Genomic DNA, 23,156 nt, shown 5'->3' on the forward strand with positions numbered 1-23,156 from the left:
GGGGGGGTGTTTACACCAGACCCAAAATGCGTGCCACCCACCAGTTGCAGGGCATGATGACTCTGCACACCACCCTGCAGCCCTGATAGTGGTACGGCCACGGGTTGTACCCTCCCAGCGGCTCGCAGATCCTCTGGCAGTGAGTGTAGCTGCGACGGCACTCGTTGCAGCACACGCCCTGGTGGTCCAGCATGTTGTAGTTGTTCATGGTGCCCTGCTCGTCCTGCTCGCCCTCAAGACCTCTCTGGTGGTGGGGTGGGGGTGGTGGTGGCGGGGGGGGGGAGACAGAGAGAGAGTACAGCGGTCAGAGTGAAAGCAGCGCTTGTGTTTTCCGCGTGGCGCTGAAACGTCTTCGGGGCGGAGAGAAGACTCGTTTCAAACCAATTAAAAATGGATTTCCGACAAGCGGGATGGGGAGGAGGAGATGTTGTCAGATGTGGGTTTTTGTTGTCAAATATTTTCTTTTTCAACGTAGCGCTTGCTGTTCTACCCCCTTCTGTGGTTGTCAGGCGTGTGTAGCAGGGGATGGGAGCTCAGCAAGGGAAGAGAAGGGAGGGGAGATTAGGAGAACAAAATGGGGCCCAACATAAGAGGTGAGGATGGAGGGGACGGGGGTGTGTATGTATGGGAGCCTGTGTGCTCAGCGGGGCAAAGGGGCCATGGGAGGGGGGAGATGTTGTGGAATTATTCATACAGCACCACTGTTGAAAGGAAAGCTTTGGACAGGCAGCCTCACATGGAAAACACACCCACGCATACGCTCAGATTTGCAGTGACAATCCGGGCCCCTCCGCCGTGACCCCGGCATCTGCTGCTGCTCGCACAGCTGCGAGGAACTCTCCTTCTCAGGTGGCCCTCGGATCTGAGCAGACAGTCGCGAGCGCTGCAGCGGGACCGAAGCACAACAGAAGAAGAAGAAGAAGAAGAGTGACGGTGACTCACCTGATAAGGGTTATCCGGGTTGAACTCTGCCTCCACGTCCTCTTCCTCCTCCCCGGCCCCGGCTGCCTGGCGGCGCTGGCGGAGGGCGGCCCTCCTCTCCCTCTGTCCGCCTGCACACATCACAGTCTCAGTATCTGACAGCGGCCCAAATTTAAGCGCGGAGTGGCACTAATGTGGCGCGGCTGCTGATTGCACTGCCGTTTCTCTGGCAGCATTTTGAAGTCCTCAGATGAAGTCGAATAAAATTGTGTTTTGAGAACTTTTGACCCCCCACAGCACGCTAAGAATTGTACACTCTGTAGCTCCGAAACTTCAAAAGGACTTTTCTTATAAGCTTGTTTTCCTTTCTGTGTCTTCAACAACTGCAATGTTAAGTGGACATTCTAGACACCGTTTGATCTATATCCTCTATTGTTTTGTGAAAATAAAGGCCCTGAAAATTGAGCGCTTCACTCTCAGTGTTTGCTGGATTTACATTTCCATATCTTTACCGCGAGCTGTGTGGTTGCTTACTGGGTGAGTAGGTGGGACGGAGCCAGAAGATTGGCAGCTCTCCACACAAGTCCTTTATCTTGTTGCTGAGGAAGCCGGAGTCCGAGAGCGGAGTGCCAGCCGCCACCCAGATCAGATCGTCCTCAAACTTGGCCGGCATCACCTCGTCCTCCTTTAGGGGGTGAAGAAGGTGAGGAGAAGTGAGCGAGACTCCCAGTGCAAATCGCAACAAAGCATCTGGCGTAATACCACACTTGTTTATGGATGTTGTTACTAGACTTCTTCCTCTTTAAATAGACCACAGTCTCTGCATCCTGTCCGAGTCTAATCTGCATTAATAGCATGCTATTAAAGCTCCTTATAACAACATAAAATCAAATAGTAAATAGGAAGCCCTTCAGGCTTCAGCATACAGATTCCCTTTGCACTAACATTTAGCTGTAAACGCAATGTCAGGACTCATCAAGATCTGGAGAGAAGGAGAGATAGGGTGGCCTAATTCTGCAGGTTTCTGGAGATAAACTAATGAGGTTTCCAGAGGAGACAGATTGTAAAGTAAACATATATACATGTATACTCTGTGTCCACAGCCTGCAGGTAAAGAGGTCATTCTGTGGGGATGATTTTGCCCACAGGCATTTGTTCCTGAGGGCTGCACTGCACTCGCCACAGCCGTGTTGAGGGAACTTTTTCCTCCAACCTTTTTTAGAAATACTGTTTTTTTTCTTCTTCCCCCCAGCTCAAATGATTTGCTGGAGGGACAAATAAAAGCAAGGGTCCTTCCCCACTGCTCCACTGATAAGAGTTTATCTGACCCGCTCTCTCTGGATGAAAAAGCAAATGTGTGTGTGCACGCACACGCTTATCTAACCCATGTTTGCCATCACTCTAAATTATAGCAAATGACCAGCCTGCAGCAACCATTATAACATCTCCCTGTCTCTGCACACACACGCACACACACACACACACACACACACACATGAACGAACGTGAGCCAAGCGATCATTTATGAGGCAAAGAGAGGCAATAACACAAACGCACACAAAAGCACACACGTCAAATAAATGATCTGTTAAGGCAGAGAGAGGCAATAAGAGCAGCCCTGCGTGATAATTAATTGTGCGCGTGTGTGTTTCTGCGCATTCATGAGGGCAATTGTGGTGATGTGGATTCATGTGGATGTGAGGCTTATGCAGAGCTAAATGGTTTTAATTATCAGACAGCCTCAATTGAACAATCACAAGTGGCAGTGTGTGTGTGTGTGTGTGTGTGTGTGTGTGTGTGTGTGTGTGTGTGTGTGTGTGTGTGTGTGTGTGTGTGTGTGTTATGACAACACGCACACACACACACATGTGGTATATGCAGTGCCGTCCTCTGTTGTGTTATTTTGAGTCCAGCAAGCTGTTACGTGATGGGAACCCACATAAAAGTCACCCATGTGTTCCAGGTTTATCACTGGCTCGGGTGATTCATGCTAACACCTCAGCATACGCCGGCTTTATGTCAGAAGTGGGAACTCGTAGGACAAAGAGTTTATAATTTGAAACTGGCTGCATAAATTACCTTATTAAAAGATATGTTGAATACAGATTTGTCAGTAATAAGCCATTTTAGGGAACAATGTTGTCCTCCTCTGGCATACTATTGTCTTTTTATCTTTCTTATTATTAGAAAGTGAAAAGCTCCTGGCCATTTATTAATGACCTCCTAACAATGTGTCTTCAGATTTGATGGTTTATTAGAAAGTGTCAAAGTCGTTTATGTCTCTAATTTACCATGCTCACCATCTTGGTTTCGAAAGGTAACGTGCTAACATTTACTTAGTAACGCTAAACTTAAAGTTTTGCTGAGGTATTTCGTCCAAAACTAAACAACCTCGGAATTCATCGGCTCTTGATCTGATAGCGGATTAGCCTCTGGGGACAATATTTCGGGGGTTCTGGTGTAGCCAGCGGATACCCCGTGCCAAGACTAAGCGCCGCTCATTGGTTACCGTCTGATTAGCAACTTGAGATGCGAAACTGGAGTTGTAAGAGATGACGTGTACGACAGGATCGTTTACAAGCTACTTTTGAACCAATGAATAGTGGTTTTTGAAATAGAAGGAAGAAGGAAGAACTTTGCACCAGAGCCTTACAGTTTGTTAAGCTCCTGAAGGGGAAATGTGCTCCTGAAACCTCTCAAAAGCACATCCCAGAATGGACACACAAGAGGGACGGGACCAACCCACCAGGTCGAATGTCATGGAATCCTTGTTGAGGGCCTCCACATCGGGCAGGCGGGCCTTCACTTGGGTCTTGATGTAGCACTTCTCGCCCCCTGAAAACCGAATCCCTGTGATCCCCTGGAGAGGTCAGAGGACAAACAAAAAGCTGGAAGTCACTCTGCAGGCATCTGTGGCTATAAATGCGTACATCAAATGCAATATCACAGCTGATTTAATCACATATGTGGACGCTGCATTATGTTCAAGATTTATACAATTCCACTCACGGGGACGCATCGATTAAAGGTCAAAATTGTAATAGTTTAAAGACCACAAGTGCTGCTTCACTAGTTTGATTGGCCTGATTGGGGTGCTTTAATTAAAAGGTCAAAAAGCCACCAGTCTGCCATTAATGAAAATTGGAGGGACGATGCATCTTGACACTGACTGGCCCAAAGGGAGGATGGCGTGCCTACTTGCTGCAATCTCCCCACAAGGGCCTTTAAAGTTCCAACAAATCTGATCGACCTCTTCTCCAAACTGCTTGGAGAGTGCAGACCAGTGTGTTGATGAGTCAGGCTTTTCTGCTTCCGCCCGAGCCCACCGGATGCTTTTGATTATTAGTAGATCCAACTCACAATCTCAAAGTCGTGGACCTCCACGGCCTCGTCCGCCCCGCTGCCGGTGCTGAATCGCTCCATGTTGTTGGCCGAGTCAATTTCCATCGTACCCTCCTCCACTTTGCCATTGATACTCATGCTGTAGTGGACATTGTAGACCTGCACACACACACACACACACACACACAGACACACACACACACACACACACACACACACACACACACACACAGACGCACACAAGTTGTCAGAGTGGCATGTAAGGTATGAGAGTCACCCTGCCCCCACAGCCCCCTCTACTTCAACACTCTCCCTTATGCTCCCTGTCCAATCGTACTTTTCCTTCACACGTACTACCTCTTTTCTGGATGTCTCTTTCAGACGCACGTATTCATTCAAACTCGGTCAGAAAAGTATAATCTGTGCCGCTCTGGGTGATGATGACCCTTCTACAGAGCCTTTCATCGTGTCTTAATAGCATTTTCTAACTTCATATTGGAAGAAAAACACTCAGAAAAGCTACATTTTCCCTCTCGTCTCCTCCACCTCTTGCTCCTGGAGCATCAGCCGGACCAAAGAGGCCACCACCCTCCAGCCCCCCTGCCCACCCTGCCAGGATCCTCCAACACACACACACACACACACACACACACACACACACACACACACACACACACACACACACACACACACACACACACACACACACACACACACACAACGCCCCCATTCACCACGCAGACTGCATGGAGCTGGAGTGTTTAATTTACATTTTACTGTTTGCCTACACTGCAGAAAAGAAGAAAAACAACTCTTGACTCTCCTTTTAATTCCAACAAGTTAAAAATGTCTCCAATTTAAAACGGCTTGTTTTAAGAATTTCTTCAATCAAGCGATATCATTTTAATAGTGAGAGTCTGTTTTCTTCTATGCAGTGACACTCATCTTAGAGGCCTTTTTAAAGTAGAATGAAACTATATCGGAACAAAAATAATTATTTAGCAGATCGGATTCAATTTAATTTCTTTTGGAAAGTTTTACTCTTCTTACTCTTTTTGTAAGAAAGGCATTCCAAATGCTTATCGATGTTTGTTTTGAATATCTTATATGTAATCCATTAATATAACCTTAAATGTGACCAATACATAACTGAACACCTGACTCAGACAGAACAAGTGTGTCCTCTTTAAGTGGCAAAGGGCTCCTTCATGAACCATAGGTGAAAGTTGTCTTTTGCAAAGTAAAAACGAAATGAAATCTAGGATGAAAAGACCCTCAGCCTCCTTAATCATTTTTCGTAAAGTCCCTTTTTTTGTCGCGTAAGTAAGAGAGACGTTAACATTTTAGTCTTACGTGTTTGTCATTGTGGTTCCAGAAGTAGAAAGCTCCGACTGCGCCCAGCAGCAGGAGCAGAGCCCCGGCGATGAGCACCGCGATCCCGGCCTTGAGGAGGCGGCCGGTGGCGGCGGGTTTCACGGCTACAGCGGAGTAGGCCTGTACCGTAAAACAAACAGACCGGTCCATAACCCCCACAAAAAAACACACAATGACCACATGCCCATGAACACAACACCATCCTGTTAGATAACAATCAACCTCAACCAATTAGACACATGATTGGTTGAATTCTGTCCCGGTTTAATCCGACCACTTTCAGCTGAAAACTCACCGGGGGCATGAAGTGCTGCATGTCTTCTGGTCCCGCCGAGGCGATCGGTACTTTCTCTGAGTTCCCGGCCATGACTGGAGCCAAACACCTGAGGGGACCCGAGTCCACTAACTATGTTCTCTCTCACCCCCCCCCCCCCCTCCCCCGCCTTCTCCCTCTCTCCCTCCCTCTTCGGAGGAGGCTGGGCACGTCCTCTCTTTCACACAGGCAGGTCGTGTTTTACGCAGTATACTGTTGAAGCGTAACTTTTCCAACGGTGATCACCGCATTATGCGCAACCACTAATGTAAAGTCAAAAGTGATATGCTTTTATTTCAGAAGAGCATTCATTATGTTTCAACTTTGAATAACATACATGCAGCCTCCTGCTCCTCGAGTCCACAAGGCAACCTCGCTAAGATATTCGGCAATTAAGAAAAAATACCTTAGCCCCCACCCCTCCCTCTTTCTTTCTCTCTCTCTCTCAATGCCTCCACAGAGTCAAAGGTGAGACTGGCGGAATGTTGCATGTTTTCTCCAGCTTGGAGACAGTGTATTTACACGAGGGCGTGCAAACAGCCCTATTTCCTGTCTTCTTTGTCCGAATCAAGAACTGCGTTGTGTACATTTCCCTGAACCCATAAATAATAATGTAAGAGGCGCGACGTGCGCTTTTGGCAGATAGAAAAGAAATAACCAGCGACATCCTGACAGGAAAGCAGGAGGATTTTTTCTCCCAAGGACGTCTTATTCTTTGACCAAAAAAATAATATCATCTCCGTGTGGATGAAACTTGTACTTGAGGTTCGGAGACTTAAAATAAGTGCGCCTTTACGCATAGTCAATCTCAATATATCTACCGTACGTGCATTTCAGGTGATGATTTATGTATGCCTAATGGAAAGCTCAGCATATCTTTAATTATTGTATTAACATGCAGGTCTCAGGCAGTAAAATGCAGTTATTACGTCCATGAAAATGAGAGAAACTGTGAAGGAGTTCGCTCCTTGATATGCATGAGGTGTGAGAGTGATTTGCTAGAAAACCTTGGCGTCTGCTCTGGCATCACACCAGCAAAATCGTATTCACAAAAGAAGAAGAAAAAAAAAACACTTAACTGACCTTCTTCGGTGGGCGCAAGGACAGAGGCTCACTATACTGCAATAACAGCGACGCCTGTTGGCTTAAAGTGACTGATGATTCACACACGCCCTGCTTTAGCCTCACCGGGATGTTCATGTCGTAGCAAACACACCACTCACATGTTCAGAAGAGTATTTCAAAGTTTATTTCCTCTCAGGATAGTGTGACGATTTAAAAAAAAGAAGAAAAGAATTCTGTACAATTATTTCTTATTGCATTCAAATGAATTCATACATCCTTATCGTTTCTGGGGCCCTTTTTTAAATAGTCAGCGTGCTTAAAGATCAATAATTACAATTCATATGTACATATCTTTGCTTAATTATTACTTCTTTATCAAAAATAAAAATCTCTGTATGTACAAAACTTGCATATGATACATTTCATGTCCAACAACATGTCTCAAAGTGATTGAATGGCCATCAAGTGTGGCTTTTTACAATAAAACCCAAAACACTGAAATATTAGGATATAAACCTATATATGCACACTCTCCACAGCAACAAATACTTTTTAAAATGTACAGTATTCTCATTGTCAAGGAAGCATAAATTAAATATTTGAATACACTATACATTTCTTTTGAGAGTGAGCTTAAGTGTGCAATGTTGTTTTCTTTCTTTCTTCTTTTGTTCTAGACGTCGTTGTTGGGACAGTGTGTAGGGGTGGGGGTGTAAACAGGGATGGCTGTGTCACTGATCTCCTGCAACCTCACAGGCCTGGGCGGTGTGACCAGGACATAGTCGTACTCTTTGTGCAGCACCTTCTCGTACACGCTCTGCAGACCCATTGTTTTGGGGATGTGGGCCTGGTAGTTGTCCCGGCGGTGGGGGTCCCGGGGCAGGGAGGCCGTCTTGGAGAGGCTGCTGAAGGAGGACATGGTGGGGGCCGGAGAGGGAGCTGCGTTGGCTCTCACTGCCGAGGGGCTCCAGCAGCGATCTGAGTGACCCAGGACCATACATTCACTGGTGCAAGCCCACAGAGCTGGAGCAGAGGAAGAAAGAAGAGGAGTCAGATTTAGAACCACACAACCACTTTAATGACATCATCGTGTCGAGCCATTCAAATGGGCCTTGCCCTTACCATTTTGGCCACCCATGGGAGGAACCACAACCCCGTCCTTCTTCAGGCCATTGTCTCCACTGACATCACTGTCACTGTCGTTGAAGTCACTGTCTCCCTTGCCACTGTCTTTGCCACTGAAGGCTGGGTCCCTGGCAGAGATGGTGGTGTAAGAGTTCCCCTTCCAGATGGTGATGGGCCTCACGGCCTCTTTTGCGTTCCCATAGCCCGGCAGAGTGGAGTAGCCCTGCAAAGGAGGGAGGGGGAGAAGAGAGAGAACACAGAGGTTAGCATCTGCTGGACGAACACGTCGCGGATTAGTCATTGTTGTGTGCCACTATACACCCTCTTGAGCACAATGTCCCGGAGGTGCGTCTCACCTCGTGTTTATTCCCGCGAGGCTTGCTGTTGCTGTCTGAGTCATACACGCAGGGCACCTCGCTGCCGTCCTCTGAGGCCGAGCACATGTCGCTGCCCCCGGGGTGAGCCGAGGTGAACCCACTGGGCTGGCTGCCGTAGGAGTGACCCTCAAATCCCGCCCCGCCCCCGCTCCCGTGGAGCGGCAGGAGCGGGTTGTCCGCCACGTGGTTCCGGCCCCGCTCCAGCGTGCCCTTCTCGCCGTACGAGTCACTGTCTTCTCCGCTCTTGTCCCGCTTGCGACGGTTGCAGGTGGTGGCGATGAGGATGATGGCGAGCAGCAGGAGCGTGCAACTCCCCGCGAGGACGACGATGATCACCACGGACAGGTCCCACTGCGCGTGCACCTCGTCCCCGCCGCCTGACTGGTACACCGTCCTGTCGCTCGGCGGGGCGCCCGCGATGATGAGGAAGTGGAGCGTGGCGGTGGAGGTGAGCGCGGGCCTCCCGCTGTCACTCACCGTCACGGTCACGCTCAGAGTTTCGTCCACTTCGTGGCTGAGCACCTGGTTGAGGTAGATCTCTCCGGTGGCTTTGTTGACCGAGAACACGGAGGGCTCCCCGGTGGCCAGCCCGTAGGACAGCTCTGCGTTCACGCCCTCGTCCGCATCCCGCGCCTCCACCCGGGTGATGACGTAGCCGCTCGGCGCGTCCCGGGGCAGGAGGACTTCTGCGGAGCCGTTGTTGAGAGGCGGCTGAGTGATCACCGGTGCGTTATCGTTCTGGTCCACTGTCCTCACGTAGACGTTTGCGCTGCCGGACAGGGACGGGGATCCGCCGTCACTGGCCGTGATGCGGAGCTCCAACTGTTTCATCACCTCGTAGTTGAAGCTCCGGAGCGCGTAAAGCGACCCGCTGGCCGGGTCCAGTGACACGAAGGTGGAAATCGGGGAGCCCATGAAATATGTGTCCGCCAGCTTGTAGCTGACCTTCCCGTTTGACCCCAAGTCCATGTCCCGCGCCACCACCGTGGCGATGTATGCGCCAGGCGCGTTGTTCTCCACCACGGCCACCTCGTACACCGGTTTGCTGAACACCGGAGCGTTGTCGTTCTCGTCCGTCAGCCTGATCGTGTACTGAGTGATGGTCCTGAAGGGTGGGGAGCCCAGATCCTCCGCCACCACCGTGAGGTTATATTCCGGGATTTTCTCCCGGTCCAACGGGCTGGTGCTCACAATCATGAAGCTGTCCTCGTACGCCTGCTGCAGTCTGAAGTGGTCGTGTCCGTAGAGCGTGCAGTGCACCTGCCCGTTGGCGCCGGAGTCGCTGTCCGAGGTGCTGACCAGAGCCACGAAGCTCTCTCTGGCTGCCGCCTCTGTGATGTACGCGATGCCCGCCGTTATGGACGTCATTGGGGTGATGGAGATCTCCGGTGCGTTGTCGTTAACGTCCTGCACCTGCACTACAATTTTGCAGATGGCCGGGCTCGGGTTCGGACCCAGGTCGGTGGCCTGGACGTCAAACTCGTACGTGGTCTTACTTTCAAAGTCAATCGGGCTCTCCAGGGTGAGCCGCCCGGTCTTCCGGTCCACTTTGAAGAGTTGCCGTATTTCCGTCGGCACCTGGTTACCGAACCCGTACACCACCTCGCCGTTCAGCCCCTCGTCTGGGTCCTCCGCGTTCAGGTCCAGCAAGAGGAACCCCACCGGCGCGTCCTCGGGCAGGTCCAAGGAGAAGCTTTTCCGGTCGAACACCGGGCTGTTGTCGTTGTAGTCTTTCACCTTGACATTGATGCGCGTGGTCCCGGTGCGGGACGGGTTGCCGCCGTCCATGGCGACCAGCTCCAGCGCGTAAGAAGCCTGCGTCTCCCGGTCCAGCTCCTTCATGAGCACCAGCTCCGCATATTTAACCCCGTCGGCCCTGCTGAGCACGTCGATTGAAAAGTGGCTGTTGACGGAGATCTGGTAGCTTTGGATGTAGTTCACCCCAACATCCTCATCCACGGCAAAGTCCAGCGGGATCCGCGTGCCCACCGCCGTGTTCTCTGAGATCTCCAGGCTCGACTCTTTCCGGGGGAACTCGGGGGAGTTGTCGTTGATGTCCTTGACCTCCACCTCGACGTGGATGAGTTTGAACTGCTCTTTGGAGAAGCTGACCACGTCGAAAGCGATGAGGCAGTGCAGGGTGTGTTTGCAGATCCGCTCCCTGTCTATCCTCTCCCCGATGGCCAGCTGCCCGTCGCTCTCCCTCAGACGGATGAAAGAGGAGTTGAACTGTTTCATCATCCTGAAATTGGTCCTGGAGCCCGTGGAAGACATGTCCTTGGCCAAGTTTCCAATCACTGTCCCCGGTGCGTCTTCCTCAAATGTCTGATATTTCACCGTCTTCCCTTGTGTGACAGCAGCCAGGCTTGCCAAAGAGACGAACACTAGCACCAACCGCCCGTTCCACCCTGTTTCTCCCATCTTGGCACCTTCACTCCAAAAATAAACTGAAATTCGGCAAGCTGTCCACACTGAGTCCAATTTTAAAGTTGAAACAAAACGCGTCTGCTAAAAAAAAATCTTCTCCTTCCCCGCTCACCTCCACTCTCCGGTGTTGTTTATCTTTTTGTTTAAAGCCAGTAATAAATATTCCATATGTCTTTCAATGCGCACTGTGGACGCGCTCCGCTCTCTAGCTCTCTCTCTCTCTCTTTCTCTCTCTCTCTCTCTCGCTCTCTCTCTCCCTTTCTCTCGACTGAGGTGTGCTGCTCTCTCAGCGCAAGAGGGCTGCAGTGTCTGCAGGAGGGTTTATACGGCGAGGCATGCAAATGAGCCGCACTGTGACCAATCCGGGCTTTGAGAGGGGGAGAGGGAGAAAAAAAGGGGGGACTTCTGAAAGACCTCTAAACCCTGTTTAGAGATTCCTGGACTGTGCGGAGAAACTTGGCACCCAATATGTGGGCTAAACTCCGGGGCTTGATTTAATACAGCTATAGTTTCCGTTGCTTGTTTATGTTCCTCGCGCTGTTAAATGAGTCTGCGCACCGACACATGGGGTGTGGGGGGGAGCTCAGAGATGCGCAGTGTCCCTGAGCTAGAGGACAAAGCATTTGAATAGGAGTGTCTGCTCAGAATGCTGTACCATATAGGCGCACTTTCAGTATAAAGAGATTTATGTTCGAACACTGTTCGGTTGGATCCCCACGCGCGTGTCCCGTGTAACCCTCTGCTGGAGCGAAAGGGACAGCTCAGAGTCCCAGTGACCCCTCCACCTCTGGTGACGGAATAACTTCACCCATGCAAGAATATGACGTGATTTGTCATTTTTCTCCCACCTCCGAGTGCCCCGATCCACTCACCCAGGCAGATGGGATTCCACATAATGCACTTCTGATGGAGCCATAATGCTGAGGCAGCTCAACGTGCTGAATAATGGCTGAGCCGGGGATTCTAAGAATGTGGTGTAACTGGTGGTAATAGCGTCGTTTTTATTGCTCATTTTTTCTCATTAATAAATTCCATAAATTTGCTCCGACTTCTATTATTCGTCCCCCTAGTGTGTTGTTATCCAGTAATTGTTGGCCTATCAGATCATATATGGACTACATCCACTTAAACATTGATTTTTATTATAATTCGGTCTCAGCTCAGATGGGCTCACGAGATGTCTGGTGCGCAAGAGAGGGGATTTTTTCCCCCTTGTTTTGTATTATTAAAGCCAGTGTAACGGGCCGGTTTAACACGAGACTCTCCTTGGCCTCGTCTGCCAGAACAGAGAGGCGCAGCAGATGAAGACGACACGCACACACACACACACACACACACACACACACACACACACACACACACACACACAGTGTTTCGCGAGCCCGTTACAAATGGGATTTGGCTGTAAACGCAGGGGGGATTTATCAGAAATTCAATAGTGAGATTATATCAAAGGCGCATGAAGCCCTCGTTAGTAGCGGCGGGATAATGGCATGGCAGGGTCTCCCTTTGCAGTCGTCCACGCCGTTATTGTGGCCCCTGAGCTGGTCTGTGGGGACCCCAGCCCCCGCTGCCTCCATGCAGCCCTCTGTCTAACTGCAGCATAATGAGGCAAAGCCCCATGCAGCCTTTGTCCCTCCATCCCTTCCACAGACCGGCCCCGGTCCCGGCCACGACTCCTTTCATTACAGGGAGATGGGAGATGAATTGCCCTGGACATCAGGGTCCCTCCTATTAAAATACATTTAGAGAGCAACCGGGGCCTCGTCACGGCTCTTTAAGAGATTTTCTCATTCTTCCCCATTGGAATCGGTCTCTCTTTCACTCTTTTCCTTACCCCCCTCTTTCTCACACACACACACACACACACACACACACACACACACACACACACACACACACACACACACACACACACACACACACACACACACGCACACACACACACACACACACACACACACACACACACACACACACACACACACACACACGCAGGCACACAGCTACACAGCTTTTCAGGGGCAACACTCGCCTTGCAGTAGAAGCTAATATCAGTTGGCATGTTCTATAAAGAACCCATCTGCCACAGAAAGTCAAATAGGAGACACCTGAATGGACAACATCTAGTTGAGCAGCTTGCATAGTTAGACACAGTCAGGCCTGTCCTACACGATAAGGAGACATCCTTCCGTGATTAAGGACAGTCAGCTCTTATTTATAGAAGAGTGTATACACTCTTCTATAATAATTATAATAATAATAAATCAACGTATACGTTGATTTATTATTATTATCGTTTATAGAGCGGTATGTATTAGTTATGATGGAGTGTTGTTCTTCTTCTTTTGTCCCACAAAACTTACAACCTGACTCATAATGTTGCACTGTGTCACAGCAGAGCTCGTGTCAGGGGTTCATTTGTGTTGCCCATTCTAATAAGTAAAGGTTTAAATTGAGCATACGCAATTAAAACAATAAGCCTTTGACCCGTGGGAAGCTCTTGCAGTTTCTTTCTATCGCTCAAGAGAGTTCGAAGAAAATATGGGCAATTCTTTCTTTTCTTTTTTACAAAGTGGAAAACAATGTTCAGCCCCTACTAATCATATAGCCCCCTAATAAATGGTTGTTATGCAGTTGCCCGTATCTGAACTAACAGGTAATGATTAACAACCATTATATTGATTCGTTATCAACGTTTAGCTGCATGTGTATCATATATTGTATAAACACCAGATAAAGGCAATTATCACATCCCGGAAACCCTGCATATGTGTTACTATTAATGGTTTGGACTCCTATATAAAGCATTCTTAAATAATTAATAAGTATCAGTGATAAAAAAAAATGAAGCTATAAGGTAACTGATGGATTTGTGTCAGCAGCAACGCGAGCCGGATCCAAAAGATCCCTCTTTCAGCCTAAAGCATTGTGAAGAGCCATTCTGTCCCGGCTGAAGGCAGAGAGCTTATTGAACCACAGTAATATGATGTTTTATTCCACCGTGAGAGAACCGGGGTGTTTATTCTCATTGCTTTATGTGTTTAGAGTACAGAGGGCTCCTAATAGCGCTCAGCATTCTCTCTCTCTCACACACACACACACACACACACACACACACACACACACACACACACACACACACACACACACACACACACACACACACAAACAGACAGAGCAATCAAAAGCAAATTATACTATATGTTGAGTCTCGCCTCGCGGATTAAACTCCCTGCACGTGCATGTGCGCGTGCATCAGACAGACAGCGAGACAGAGGGACTTTATTTTATTCTCTCCTTACAATGTTTGACGGGCTTTTGCATCCTCACCGCCCCTCAGAGCAAAGCTGTCATTTGTGGAAGACACACACACACACACACACACACACACACACACACACACACACACACACACACACACACACACACCTACAAAAGAAATAAAAAAAGAAACTATTTCACGTGACCACCGTGTCGATCTCGCCCGTCTGCACGCGAGTTCAACAATAGCAGCATTAGAGAGAGTCTCCAAAAATCCCCTCTATTCTTCACGGGACATATTAGCATTTTCTTTAACGTATATAAATATGTCTTTAGAAAGATTCCCCCCTCCCTCCCTCTCCTCCTTTCTTTCTTTTCTTCTGCATTGTGGTCCCATTTGCTCTAGTGATCGCCGGGTATTCGGGGTCTGAAGCCGGTCGCCCGATCCCTGCCCCTCGTAGGGCTTAACTCATTGAGATGGAAATGAACGAATTGGTGTCTTTTGTCCACCAGATAAGCGGTTGAAGGAGAAAGTGGGTGGGTTGGGGGGTGAGGGGGGGGGGGGGGGGGGGGGGGGGGGGGGGGGGTGAGAAAGGAGTACGTGTTCTTGCGTGTGGTTAGATGGGGGGGGGGGGGGGGGGGGGGGAGTTAAAATAATCGATCAGGGCGATGACCCCTCCCCCTATCATTCCCCCGCTCAGCTAACCTAACTCTCGTGCCATCACAAGCACAAAGTCCTAATTGGTTCCCCGCACTAATTATCCAATTATCGCCTCTTCACCGGAGAACCGCACTCCACTCCAGGGCTCGTCTGTTATGACCTCATCCTCTGCACCATTGATGAAAATGATTAGGAGTGAATGCGCCCATCAGCTCGAGAGGGCAACACTTGAGGAACTTGTGTCGCGGCCCCAGCATAGAGGTCCTCAAGCACTTCACTATATATAGAGGGATCCGCGCGCCCATTCAACCTGTATGATTCCTAAACCCTTATCGGAAATGAAACGCATGATAAAGTTGTGGTCAGGTTAATTAGGCCCCTTTGTGTGACCCTTAGGTGAGAAATAAAGGTCGGAGATTGTCCGTCAAAGTCTGGCACGCATGTTGATGATTTTTGAATTGATTTTCTAAATAACGGATAAACGGATAATGGATTTTTTTTCAATCCAAAAATGGAATATAGTTTCCCTCAATACCTATAGCTTTCATAACGCCCTTTAAAGAAACTTAACAACTTTTCTATTCTCACTTTCAGCTTATAAAATATACACAATAGGCTATTTCAGGAGGGCATTTCACTTTGAATGTACTTTTTATCCTAGTGGTTTCTCCAGTCTGAGAATGATATGCCTTTACTCAACGTATGATGTTTACTATATATATATATATATATATATATATATATATATATATATATAGTAACATAGTATATATGAAACCATGATGTCGTAATGGGATTTTGGACAAGAGAAAAAGGAAAGACTCGCGCCCTGCTCTTTCAAAAAAGTCAGACTAACACCTTCGAGCCAAAAGGAAAGTTAGAAAGCGCACCAAACTGCAGTGTAAATATGCTCGTTTTAAGGAAAACAACATAATTGATATTGCTGGAATGAATGGACATGCTGCCAGACTACTTTGCATTGTGATTGCTCCAGGGGACCGACAGTGAACATGTAATGGTGCAACAGGCGGTGAACTGCGGTGAGCCAGATCTGAATGGAGCAGCAGGCATGGACTGGCACCAGAACGCCACCAGATTGATAACGTCCAGTTACATTAAACATGCATTCTCTTTTCTCCATCCCTTTTTCCTTTAGTTAACTTCTGCTCCGATCCATCACCTTCCAGCCCATCTGTCGCTGATTGCTGCAACACTTTGAATAAATTCCTCCCGACAAACAAAGCGGTTAACATCTTATGAATGCCGGTTTTTACACCCCGCACACAGACTGTAGGGGAAACTTTAGGGCCAGCAGAGTAACTAGTGCAAAGAAATCTGTCCTGGGACACTCCCTCTTAGATTCCACTTCATTACCGGTATTGTGGTCGGGAGCGCGCAATCTGTGCTGCCATCTCCGCCCGGCCCCGCCAGCTTTCTAATGAGTTTCCGATGATGATTTAGAAGCTCCAAGGCCCGTTTCCCTCCAAGCTCCTCCCACCTCCCCTCTCATTCTTCCTTTCACTGCTTTTGAGTGTCATTCGCTTTTGTCTGGGGCTGTTTCCATCACTGGCATTCTGGAGCGTGATTCAGGGGAGGTCAGGCACATAAAGATTCATACATCAGGCCTGAATAAAGGAACAATCTATTGGGGGAGTTTCTCCTTACCAAGTTTGGCCCCTGCCTCAGTCTAGTAGTGGTAGAACCGAGAGTATGTTCTCAGAATGCCTTATTTCCTAATTTTGAAGATAAAAAAAGAGCTAAAAGTTAGTGCGTAAGGCAATGAAAGGCTTGGGGGGGTGGTGCGCGTGCGCTGCGCACACCTAATGGTTGCAGTGCACGCCAGATTGTGCCATGCTTTTGGACGAACAGATGGGGGTGGATGAGTTAAGAGGCATGGAGGGAGGGAATGGCAGACGTCTGCATATCACTCATGTGAAGTTATGTATCCTCGTCTCTCTTCTTGCTTGGTCCATGTGCATGAACAAAGAAGAAGAAGAAAAGAATAGGCAGCAGCACGCAGATGAACTGCATTTGATGTGAGAGGTTGAAGTAACTGAAAGCAGGTTGGCAGCTATAATTGCCTGTGATTTTTCCTCAATCAGTGGCACATTGTCTGAGGCTCATATATATAGATGTATGGGGAATATGTTTACTGTTCATATGGCTCTTTTAACAATCTCGTGATGAGAAATTAGTACCCTTAGATACAGCATGACGTAACACACTGCATCACCGCATGAGGCTGAATATTCAGATGAATTCTGAGCATTGGATCAGTGGCTATAAGTAACACTTCTCAACAGCTGCCTCAGACACATATCAGCTTTATCTGCTATTTAGAACAAGACAAGTGGGAGGCAGTCACTGAAAGGTCAACTTAAAAAGTTGTGTCAAGACTTTTTTTTTTTTACCAGGCCAGTAGCAGCATGGCTCTATGATGGATTGCTATGGAATTTTGTAGGCTACCAGACACGCGTGGTCCCGAAGGAAGTTTGCTGATTAAAAGGTGCAATGTATCTGGCTAGAATTTTAGTTTAAAACTATCAAAAACATTACCAAGAGAATGTGAAGAGGTTGCACTGTTGATGTAATGTTAATTAAAGACGTACATGTATTCTGTTGCAAAGTTATCCAAAATTAGCTTTCTAAGCGACTAGCCTGTACTTTCTTACCACTTGTACCTCAAGAGGCTATAGTGAGTCTCTGTAGTCGGCCCTCGGTCCAGAGAACGAAGAAGTAGAGCTGCACTGATGTGCATTCTGATAGTTTGTTAATTGGATTAAATCCAAAGTGGCAGAAACAAGAAAACAATTCGCACCCTTGGCAAAAGAGGGTCTTAAAACGTGCAGTATCTCTACTAGCCAGTAGGGGGCAACTCCTCTGGTTGCAAAAAATAAGTCTGATTCTATAGAAGTCTATGAGAAAATATTTTCTCAGTAAACATTGTAAACTTGAGTTTATGGTCTCAATCATTTCAAGTCTTCTTCAATACAGCATGGTGTTCATGAGGGATCTCCTGGCCGTGGGGAGGACGAGTTTCTGCCTCGTTGGATTTAATCCAATGGACAAACTATCAGAACCTATGGACTGCACAGCCCGGGTAATAAACACACAGACGACTAATATAAACTAAAGGTTGATGCCACACGTGAAGATTATAAGGCAGCGGTGTTATTGCTCTTAAAGTGTCATCAGTTTGGTTGAATATTACGTGTTCTTGCCCTGCTGTTAGTTGTTGTTTTTATTTATTTAAATAACTTATTATTGGCTGTACATTTAGATAGTATTGACTTAGCAGAGGTAAAATGTTTATACCTATTTCTTTGGAGCATGTCGGCTACACATTACACATTGCATCTTTAAGTGTTCCTCATGGCAGCATGAGGTTAACATTTTGTAGTGAAGCATTTCAACAACTATTGGATGGATTGCTATGACATTTGGTTCTCACATTCAACTTGCCGAAGTGCCGAATCCCAATGAATTTGGTCATACCTGTTTTCCTCTGGCGTCCCCAGGAGGTTGATATTTGTGGTTAAGATGAAAATGTCTCAACAAGCATCGGCTGGATTGCTATACAATTTGGGGAGTAGATGCATGTCCGTAAAACGCTTATGATGAGATCAAATATTTCCATCTGCAGTCTAACAAAGAAATGAGTCATGTTTGTATTTACTGCGTGGGCCTATAGCATTTTATTTTGGATGACACATCTCATCAGTGTATAGACAAACTTTGTGAATGACTCCCATCACGAAGAAAAAAACTTTTTGAGGCTTATTTAGCCGCTTTAACTTTGAGGAATAACCCACTAACCTACTTTAAAGACTCTGTGAGTCACACAAGACAATCAGCGAGTGCTTGAGCAGCCAAGGTGGAAACGCTTCTTAAACTTGCCTATGTGATCGGCTACAGAACTCCCACTCTCACTTACTTTGTAATTCCTCTCTGTTATCTCTTCTCCCACTCCTCTTCCTCTCTTCCTCCACACCTTTTCATATTTCTCTCTCGACTTCTCTGTGTTTTTCGTGCCGTTTCAAGTCCCTGCAGTGCTATTTGGAGCATTAGCACGGGGCTATATTAATGTGGCTAAAGAGGTGTACAGGTAATACGAGTCCAGCTGGCGGTAAACTCTGCGGTGCGCTTCCCCTCTCACAGAGCATTAAAGCTACCCCTGTTTATGGAGTCACCATCCATAAACAGCCCCATATAATTCTCTTTGAACGTTACAGCACACGCCTCATATATAAAACAACGCAAAATATGAGGGGACACCACCCTGCAGACACACACACACACACACGCACACAGGAGGCACAACCGCGGCATTATGCGATCAGTGTGTCCCCTCTGCATTTGCCAGCAATACTTTAAAGGGAAGACATTGTTTTCCCCCTCGGGAGTAAACAGCCTTGGAAGAGAAATAACTATATTCAACAAGTAGTCTATATGCACCAAAACGTCCCACGCCCAGACATTTTTTTTTTATGTATGTACTCGAGCTAATCAATATTTCAACAGCTCAGATTGTTCATACAGGCCATCAAAGGGCTAATGAGGGGGAGCTGCAAAGACAATGTGCGCACCTCCAAAGGACAAATGTATCTTTCAGATCTCCTGGATCAGTCCGGGACGAGATCAGACCGGAGCGAACCACTCGAGACCTTCCGCTGCATGACAGCTTAGGAGGCATATCCGTCTGAGAGAGAACACATGGTTTCCTCTGATCTGGCATGTCAAAGTGCTCATGCCTCACTGTTTGTTGTCAGGGCACTTTGACTTTATGCAGGAAACGTGGAATGCAAATGAATGGCATGATGGGTTGACACCAAATGGAGAGTTTGGAGCCGTGAGGCTTTTAAAAAGATAGTTCAGTCCACCACGAACGGATGCCGAATGCATTACACTTGGGGGTAGTGTGTTTGAGATGGAATAGTTCGGTCTATGAAGACAAAACTCTCACATCGGTTTCGCCAAGAGACTGTACAAAATTGATTAGGGGTTCAGAAAAGGCCTGAGAGTCTTCTTTAGTTCTTCTAGTTCAAAATGTATATTTCATTTCAATCTTTTGTTTGTAACATACTCAACAATTACATGATGGTTACATGGAAAAGGCAACTTTCACTCGTACGTCGGACAACAGATTTGTCACAGCGTCAGGGTTTTTCTTGTGAACAGCAGACGTTTTATTAACAGAGTACTCTGCCAATTTAGCACTGCACTCCAAAAACATTATCAAACTCACGATGAACAGAAGCAAAATTGATGCAGCGGAACTAGATATTGACTTATTCCACACATTCTCCTTCTTTGCAAAAACCTACTGTCTTCACAGTTCTTTTGGGCTACAGAGGCCTGTTAGGCTTATTTCTTTCTGACTCCACAACCTCCAGATTCTTCTTTTTTTATCATTTTTAAACTTGTAGTCTTCCGCCCCAACCGACACTGGCTTGAGGCAGTGACAGTTGAAAACATTTATTTATCAGTTTTTACGCAGCTCCCTCTGGAGCCACAAAACACTTCATGCCATATTTAACAAATTTAACACAGATGTATTATTATTTTGACGTGTCATGTTGGAGTTTTAAGTCAAGGGGAGGGCTCCAAGAAAACATCAATAACCCTGAGGAGGGCCTTGCTTTTTATACATTCAAGGTTCAGCTTCCCCTCACGACAAAAATCATGTTTCTCCCCTAAATGTGATGTTAAATCTTTGATTCCAGATCTGCACTCTGCCCAAAACGAACCCTTTGACTTCACAGCTGTGTCTCGAAATGCCGAAAAATAAGAAATACATTTAAAAAGTGTTATGGTTACAGGACTATAAATTCATGTGATAAAGTTATGAAACGTTGTTATCGTGCCACATTTTGGCTCTCCGTTTCCATCAAAGAGAAAACCACGAGCTAAGTAAACACAGAGATCCTTGCAGGCACACTAACACACGCACAGCAGGCAACACCCAATTATCTTTGCTCACAATAAATGAGGAATAGTCAAATTAATGTTGGGTCTGGGAAGTATCCTCATAGATTAGAAAATAAAAAGTGGAGGAAAACATTCTCACTCACAATTCCTCACAGACCCTCGACACAAAGCCAAATGTAGGCTATTTCATAAAACTACAACCCCATGTCATCAAAGCTCTCCCCGCGGAGGCGTTATTCTTGATCGCTCCTCCCGTCTAAGCGCCCTATTTCTCTACATCTTTGTTTGCAACACTTGTCTCGCGTCACCGAGAGGAAAAAGCCGGCGTTTCGATTCATCTTAACAGTTTGTGTGTCGCTGGGGAGAGAGAGAGAGAGAAAAAAATGGGTGAAACTTTAAAAATGCAGGCTTTGTTGCCAAAGAACAGAAGGCAGACAAAGTTTTTATAGAGGCAGCCATGAAGTTCTGCCTCATTAGATAGAATAGCTGTTCTATATTCAGGGTCTCTGTGGGGCTAGCAAGCGCAATGAGTGGGCCAAACTCGGTTCGTTCCGCCAGAGCAAGGGCCCTTTTGTTTGTGTTTAGTGGGTGGGGTTGGCTGGGGCCAGGCGGGTCCTTCAAAACCTGGATCTCACCACAGCTTAGCACACCAGAGCATATGTAATGGACTACATAAGAAAGCCCAGTAGGATTGCAAGTTGCACAGCTTGTCCTTAAATTATCTAATCCAGTTGTATCATTGCAGAGACCCAGATTGATGTCTTGCGTGAAGTGAGGAGTACAGCAGGTGCATTACTTCCCCACACAGCTGGAGTTGGGTTTTCTAAAACCATGACATCCTTGTCAGGTGCTGAGATTTCAAACAACTGACCAGCACAGTATTTTTCTTCTTGTGATATTCCAAAAGATCACTCCGGTTCATTTGAATGTGGGTCTTGTTTCTGATGCCGTGGCTGTTTCTCTTGTGAATGAGTTCTTGTCTCGCCGCGTGTTTCTTGCCTCATCTGACTGCAAAGTGGCAACATTCAACAGTTGACTCGGTGACCTGAAAGCCGCTACTTTTATATTAACAACGGAGCATGTGACTGTGTATTACGAGAATGATGTCGAACCAGTAGGGAAGGATCCCCTGACCGAAGGTCCACTCCTTATTTAAGCATCTTTCAGCTCATTGTTTCGGTTCTACGGCCTGCAGCGTGACCGTTTTGGTTCAGTCTCACAGCTCTCATTGGTCACTATTGTATGCCTCTATATGAATGTTTGTGGTTTAGAGTTTAGTTTCACTCCTGCCTTTGCACTTTCAGAAATCCACCTATAATTTGATTGTTTATACTGATCACTTGAGCTGTGCTAACAACGCCATGCAAACCAAACCTGTCCTGCTGTTGCTGCCACTTCACATTAAAATCTTTCCACCGGCCAACCAGCACCATGCTTAAACTGTGTTGAAGAAATAGGACATATATAGCGACAATGAGTCTTCCACTAAAATGACCGAGCTTCGTCATCAGCGCATTCTTCAGTAAAAACAGTTATTGTCAACATCATATAGGCAAGTTCTACGCTTTTCAGTGAGAGAATCAGTGTTAAATAGTGGAGGGAGGAATAGTACAAACCGAAACAGTCCCAGTGAGCTGACAACAGCTGCAGGCGGCGGGCTCTGAATGTGGTTTGTGACCAGCACACGTTCAACACTCATCAAGGTAAACAACCGCACCCTGATATGTGCTGCAGTGGGACAACATTTGTGCCGTGCTCACGTGCAGCTCGGCAGGACTTTTGATTCTGAAAAATGAATCGATCGTTTTCGTCAAGTACAGGCCACCTGCCATTTGTGAAGTGGTTTATATCCAAAGGCCAGGGCCCTGTAAAGGCTCCATGAGCAGCAGCAGGGTGAGCAGCACATCTCATAGTTATATTGCAAGTTTGAGATAGTTTACAAGTCAGTTACATCCTCATTTATAATATTTCTCATGCTGCCATCATCTTCATTTTAAAACCTGTATGAGAGGCTCATATAGAGATCTGGTATGTTCTTCAGATACTTAATTTCTTATTGTTTGTATCAATTTAAAACATACACTATATGGGTCATGCCATCGCATTCACAGATATATAACAATATGTATATAGAGAGCAAGATAGCGGGGCCAGCATGTTTATTTTTCCACATGCATTTATATTTTCAAGGGTGGCTCTGATTCCAGAAGGCAGAGTCTCTGAATATTTTAAAAAATCCACTGCCTGAGTTTGAGGACACATCTCAGAGTTGTCCTCCTAAAAAAAGATTAGAGGATTAGGAAACCATCTCCAAGTTGCTGTTTCATGTCTGTGTCCCAGATTCAGCTTGATATCCTTT

General features: G+C 47.0%; 2 protein-coding genes across 2 annotated transcripts; both read right to left on the reverse strand.

Moving 5' to 3' along the window:
* Positions 1 to 10: 10 nt before the first annotated feature.
* Positions 11 to 6,004, reverse strand: LOC306734440 (leukocyte cell-derived chemotaxin 1-like; the record flags this gene model as incomplete). Its single annotated transcript, XM_079215796.1, has 7 exons — positions 11 to 244; positions 943 to 1,052; positions 1,456 to 1,606; positions 3,668 to 3,781; positions 4,282 to 4,422; positions 5,617 to 5,757; positions 5,933 to 6,004. 7 exons carry the CDS (start codon positions 6,002 to 6,004, stop codon positions 11 to 13), a joined length of 963 nt encoding a protein of 320 aa, XP_079071922.1.
* Positions 6,005 to 7,646: 1,642 nt separating this feature from the next.
* LOC306748993 (protocadherin-8-like) lies at positions 7,647 to 10,938 on the reverse strand (the record flags this gene model as incomplete). The annotated part of the gene is made up of 3 exons (XM_079232233.1): positions 7,647 to 8,038; positions 8,138 to 8,363; positions 8,497 to 10,938. The coding sequence occupies 3 exons, from the start codon at positions 10,936 to 10,938 to the stop codon at positions 7,689 to 7,691; spliced, it is 3,018 nt and encodes a 1,005-aa protein (XP_079088359.1). The 3' UTR covers positions 7,647 to 7,688.
* Between the last annotated feature and the right edge of the window lie 12,218 nt (positions 10,939 to 23,156).

This window comes from Taurulus bubalis (genome assembly GCF_910589615.1).
Source record: "Taurulus bubalis genome assembly, chromosome: 1".
NCBI classification, from domain to species: domain Eukaryota; kingdom Metazoa; phylum Chordata; class Actinopteri; order Perciformes; family Cottidae; genus Taurulus; species Taurulus bubalis.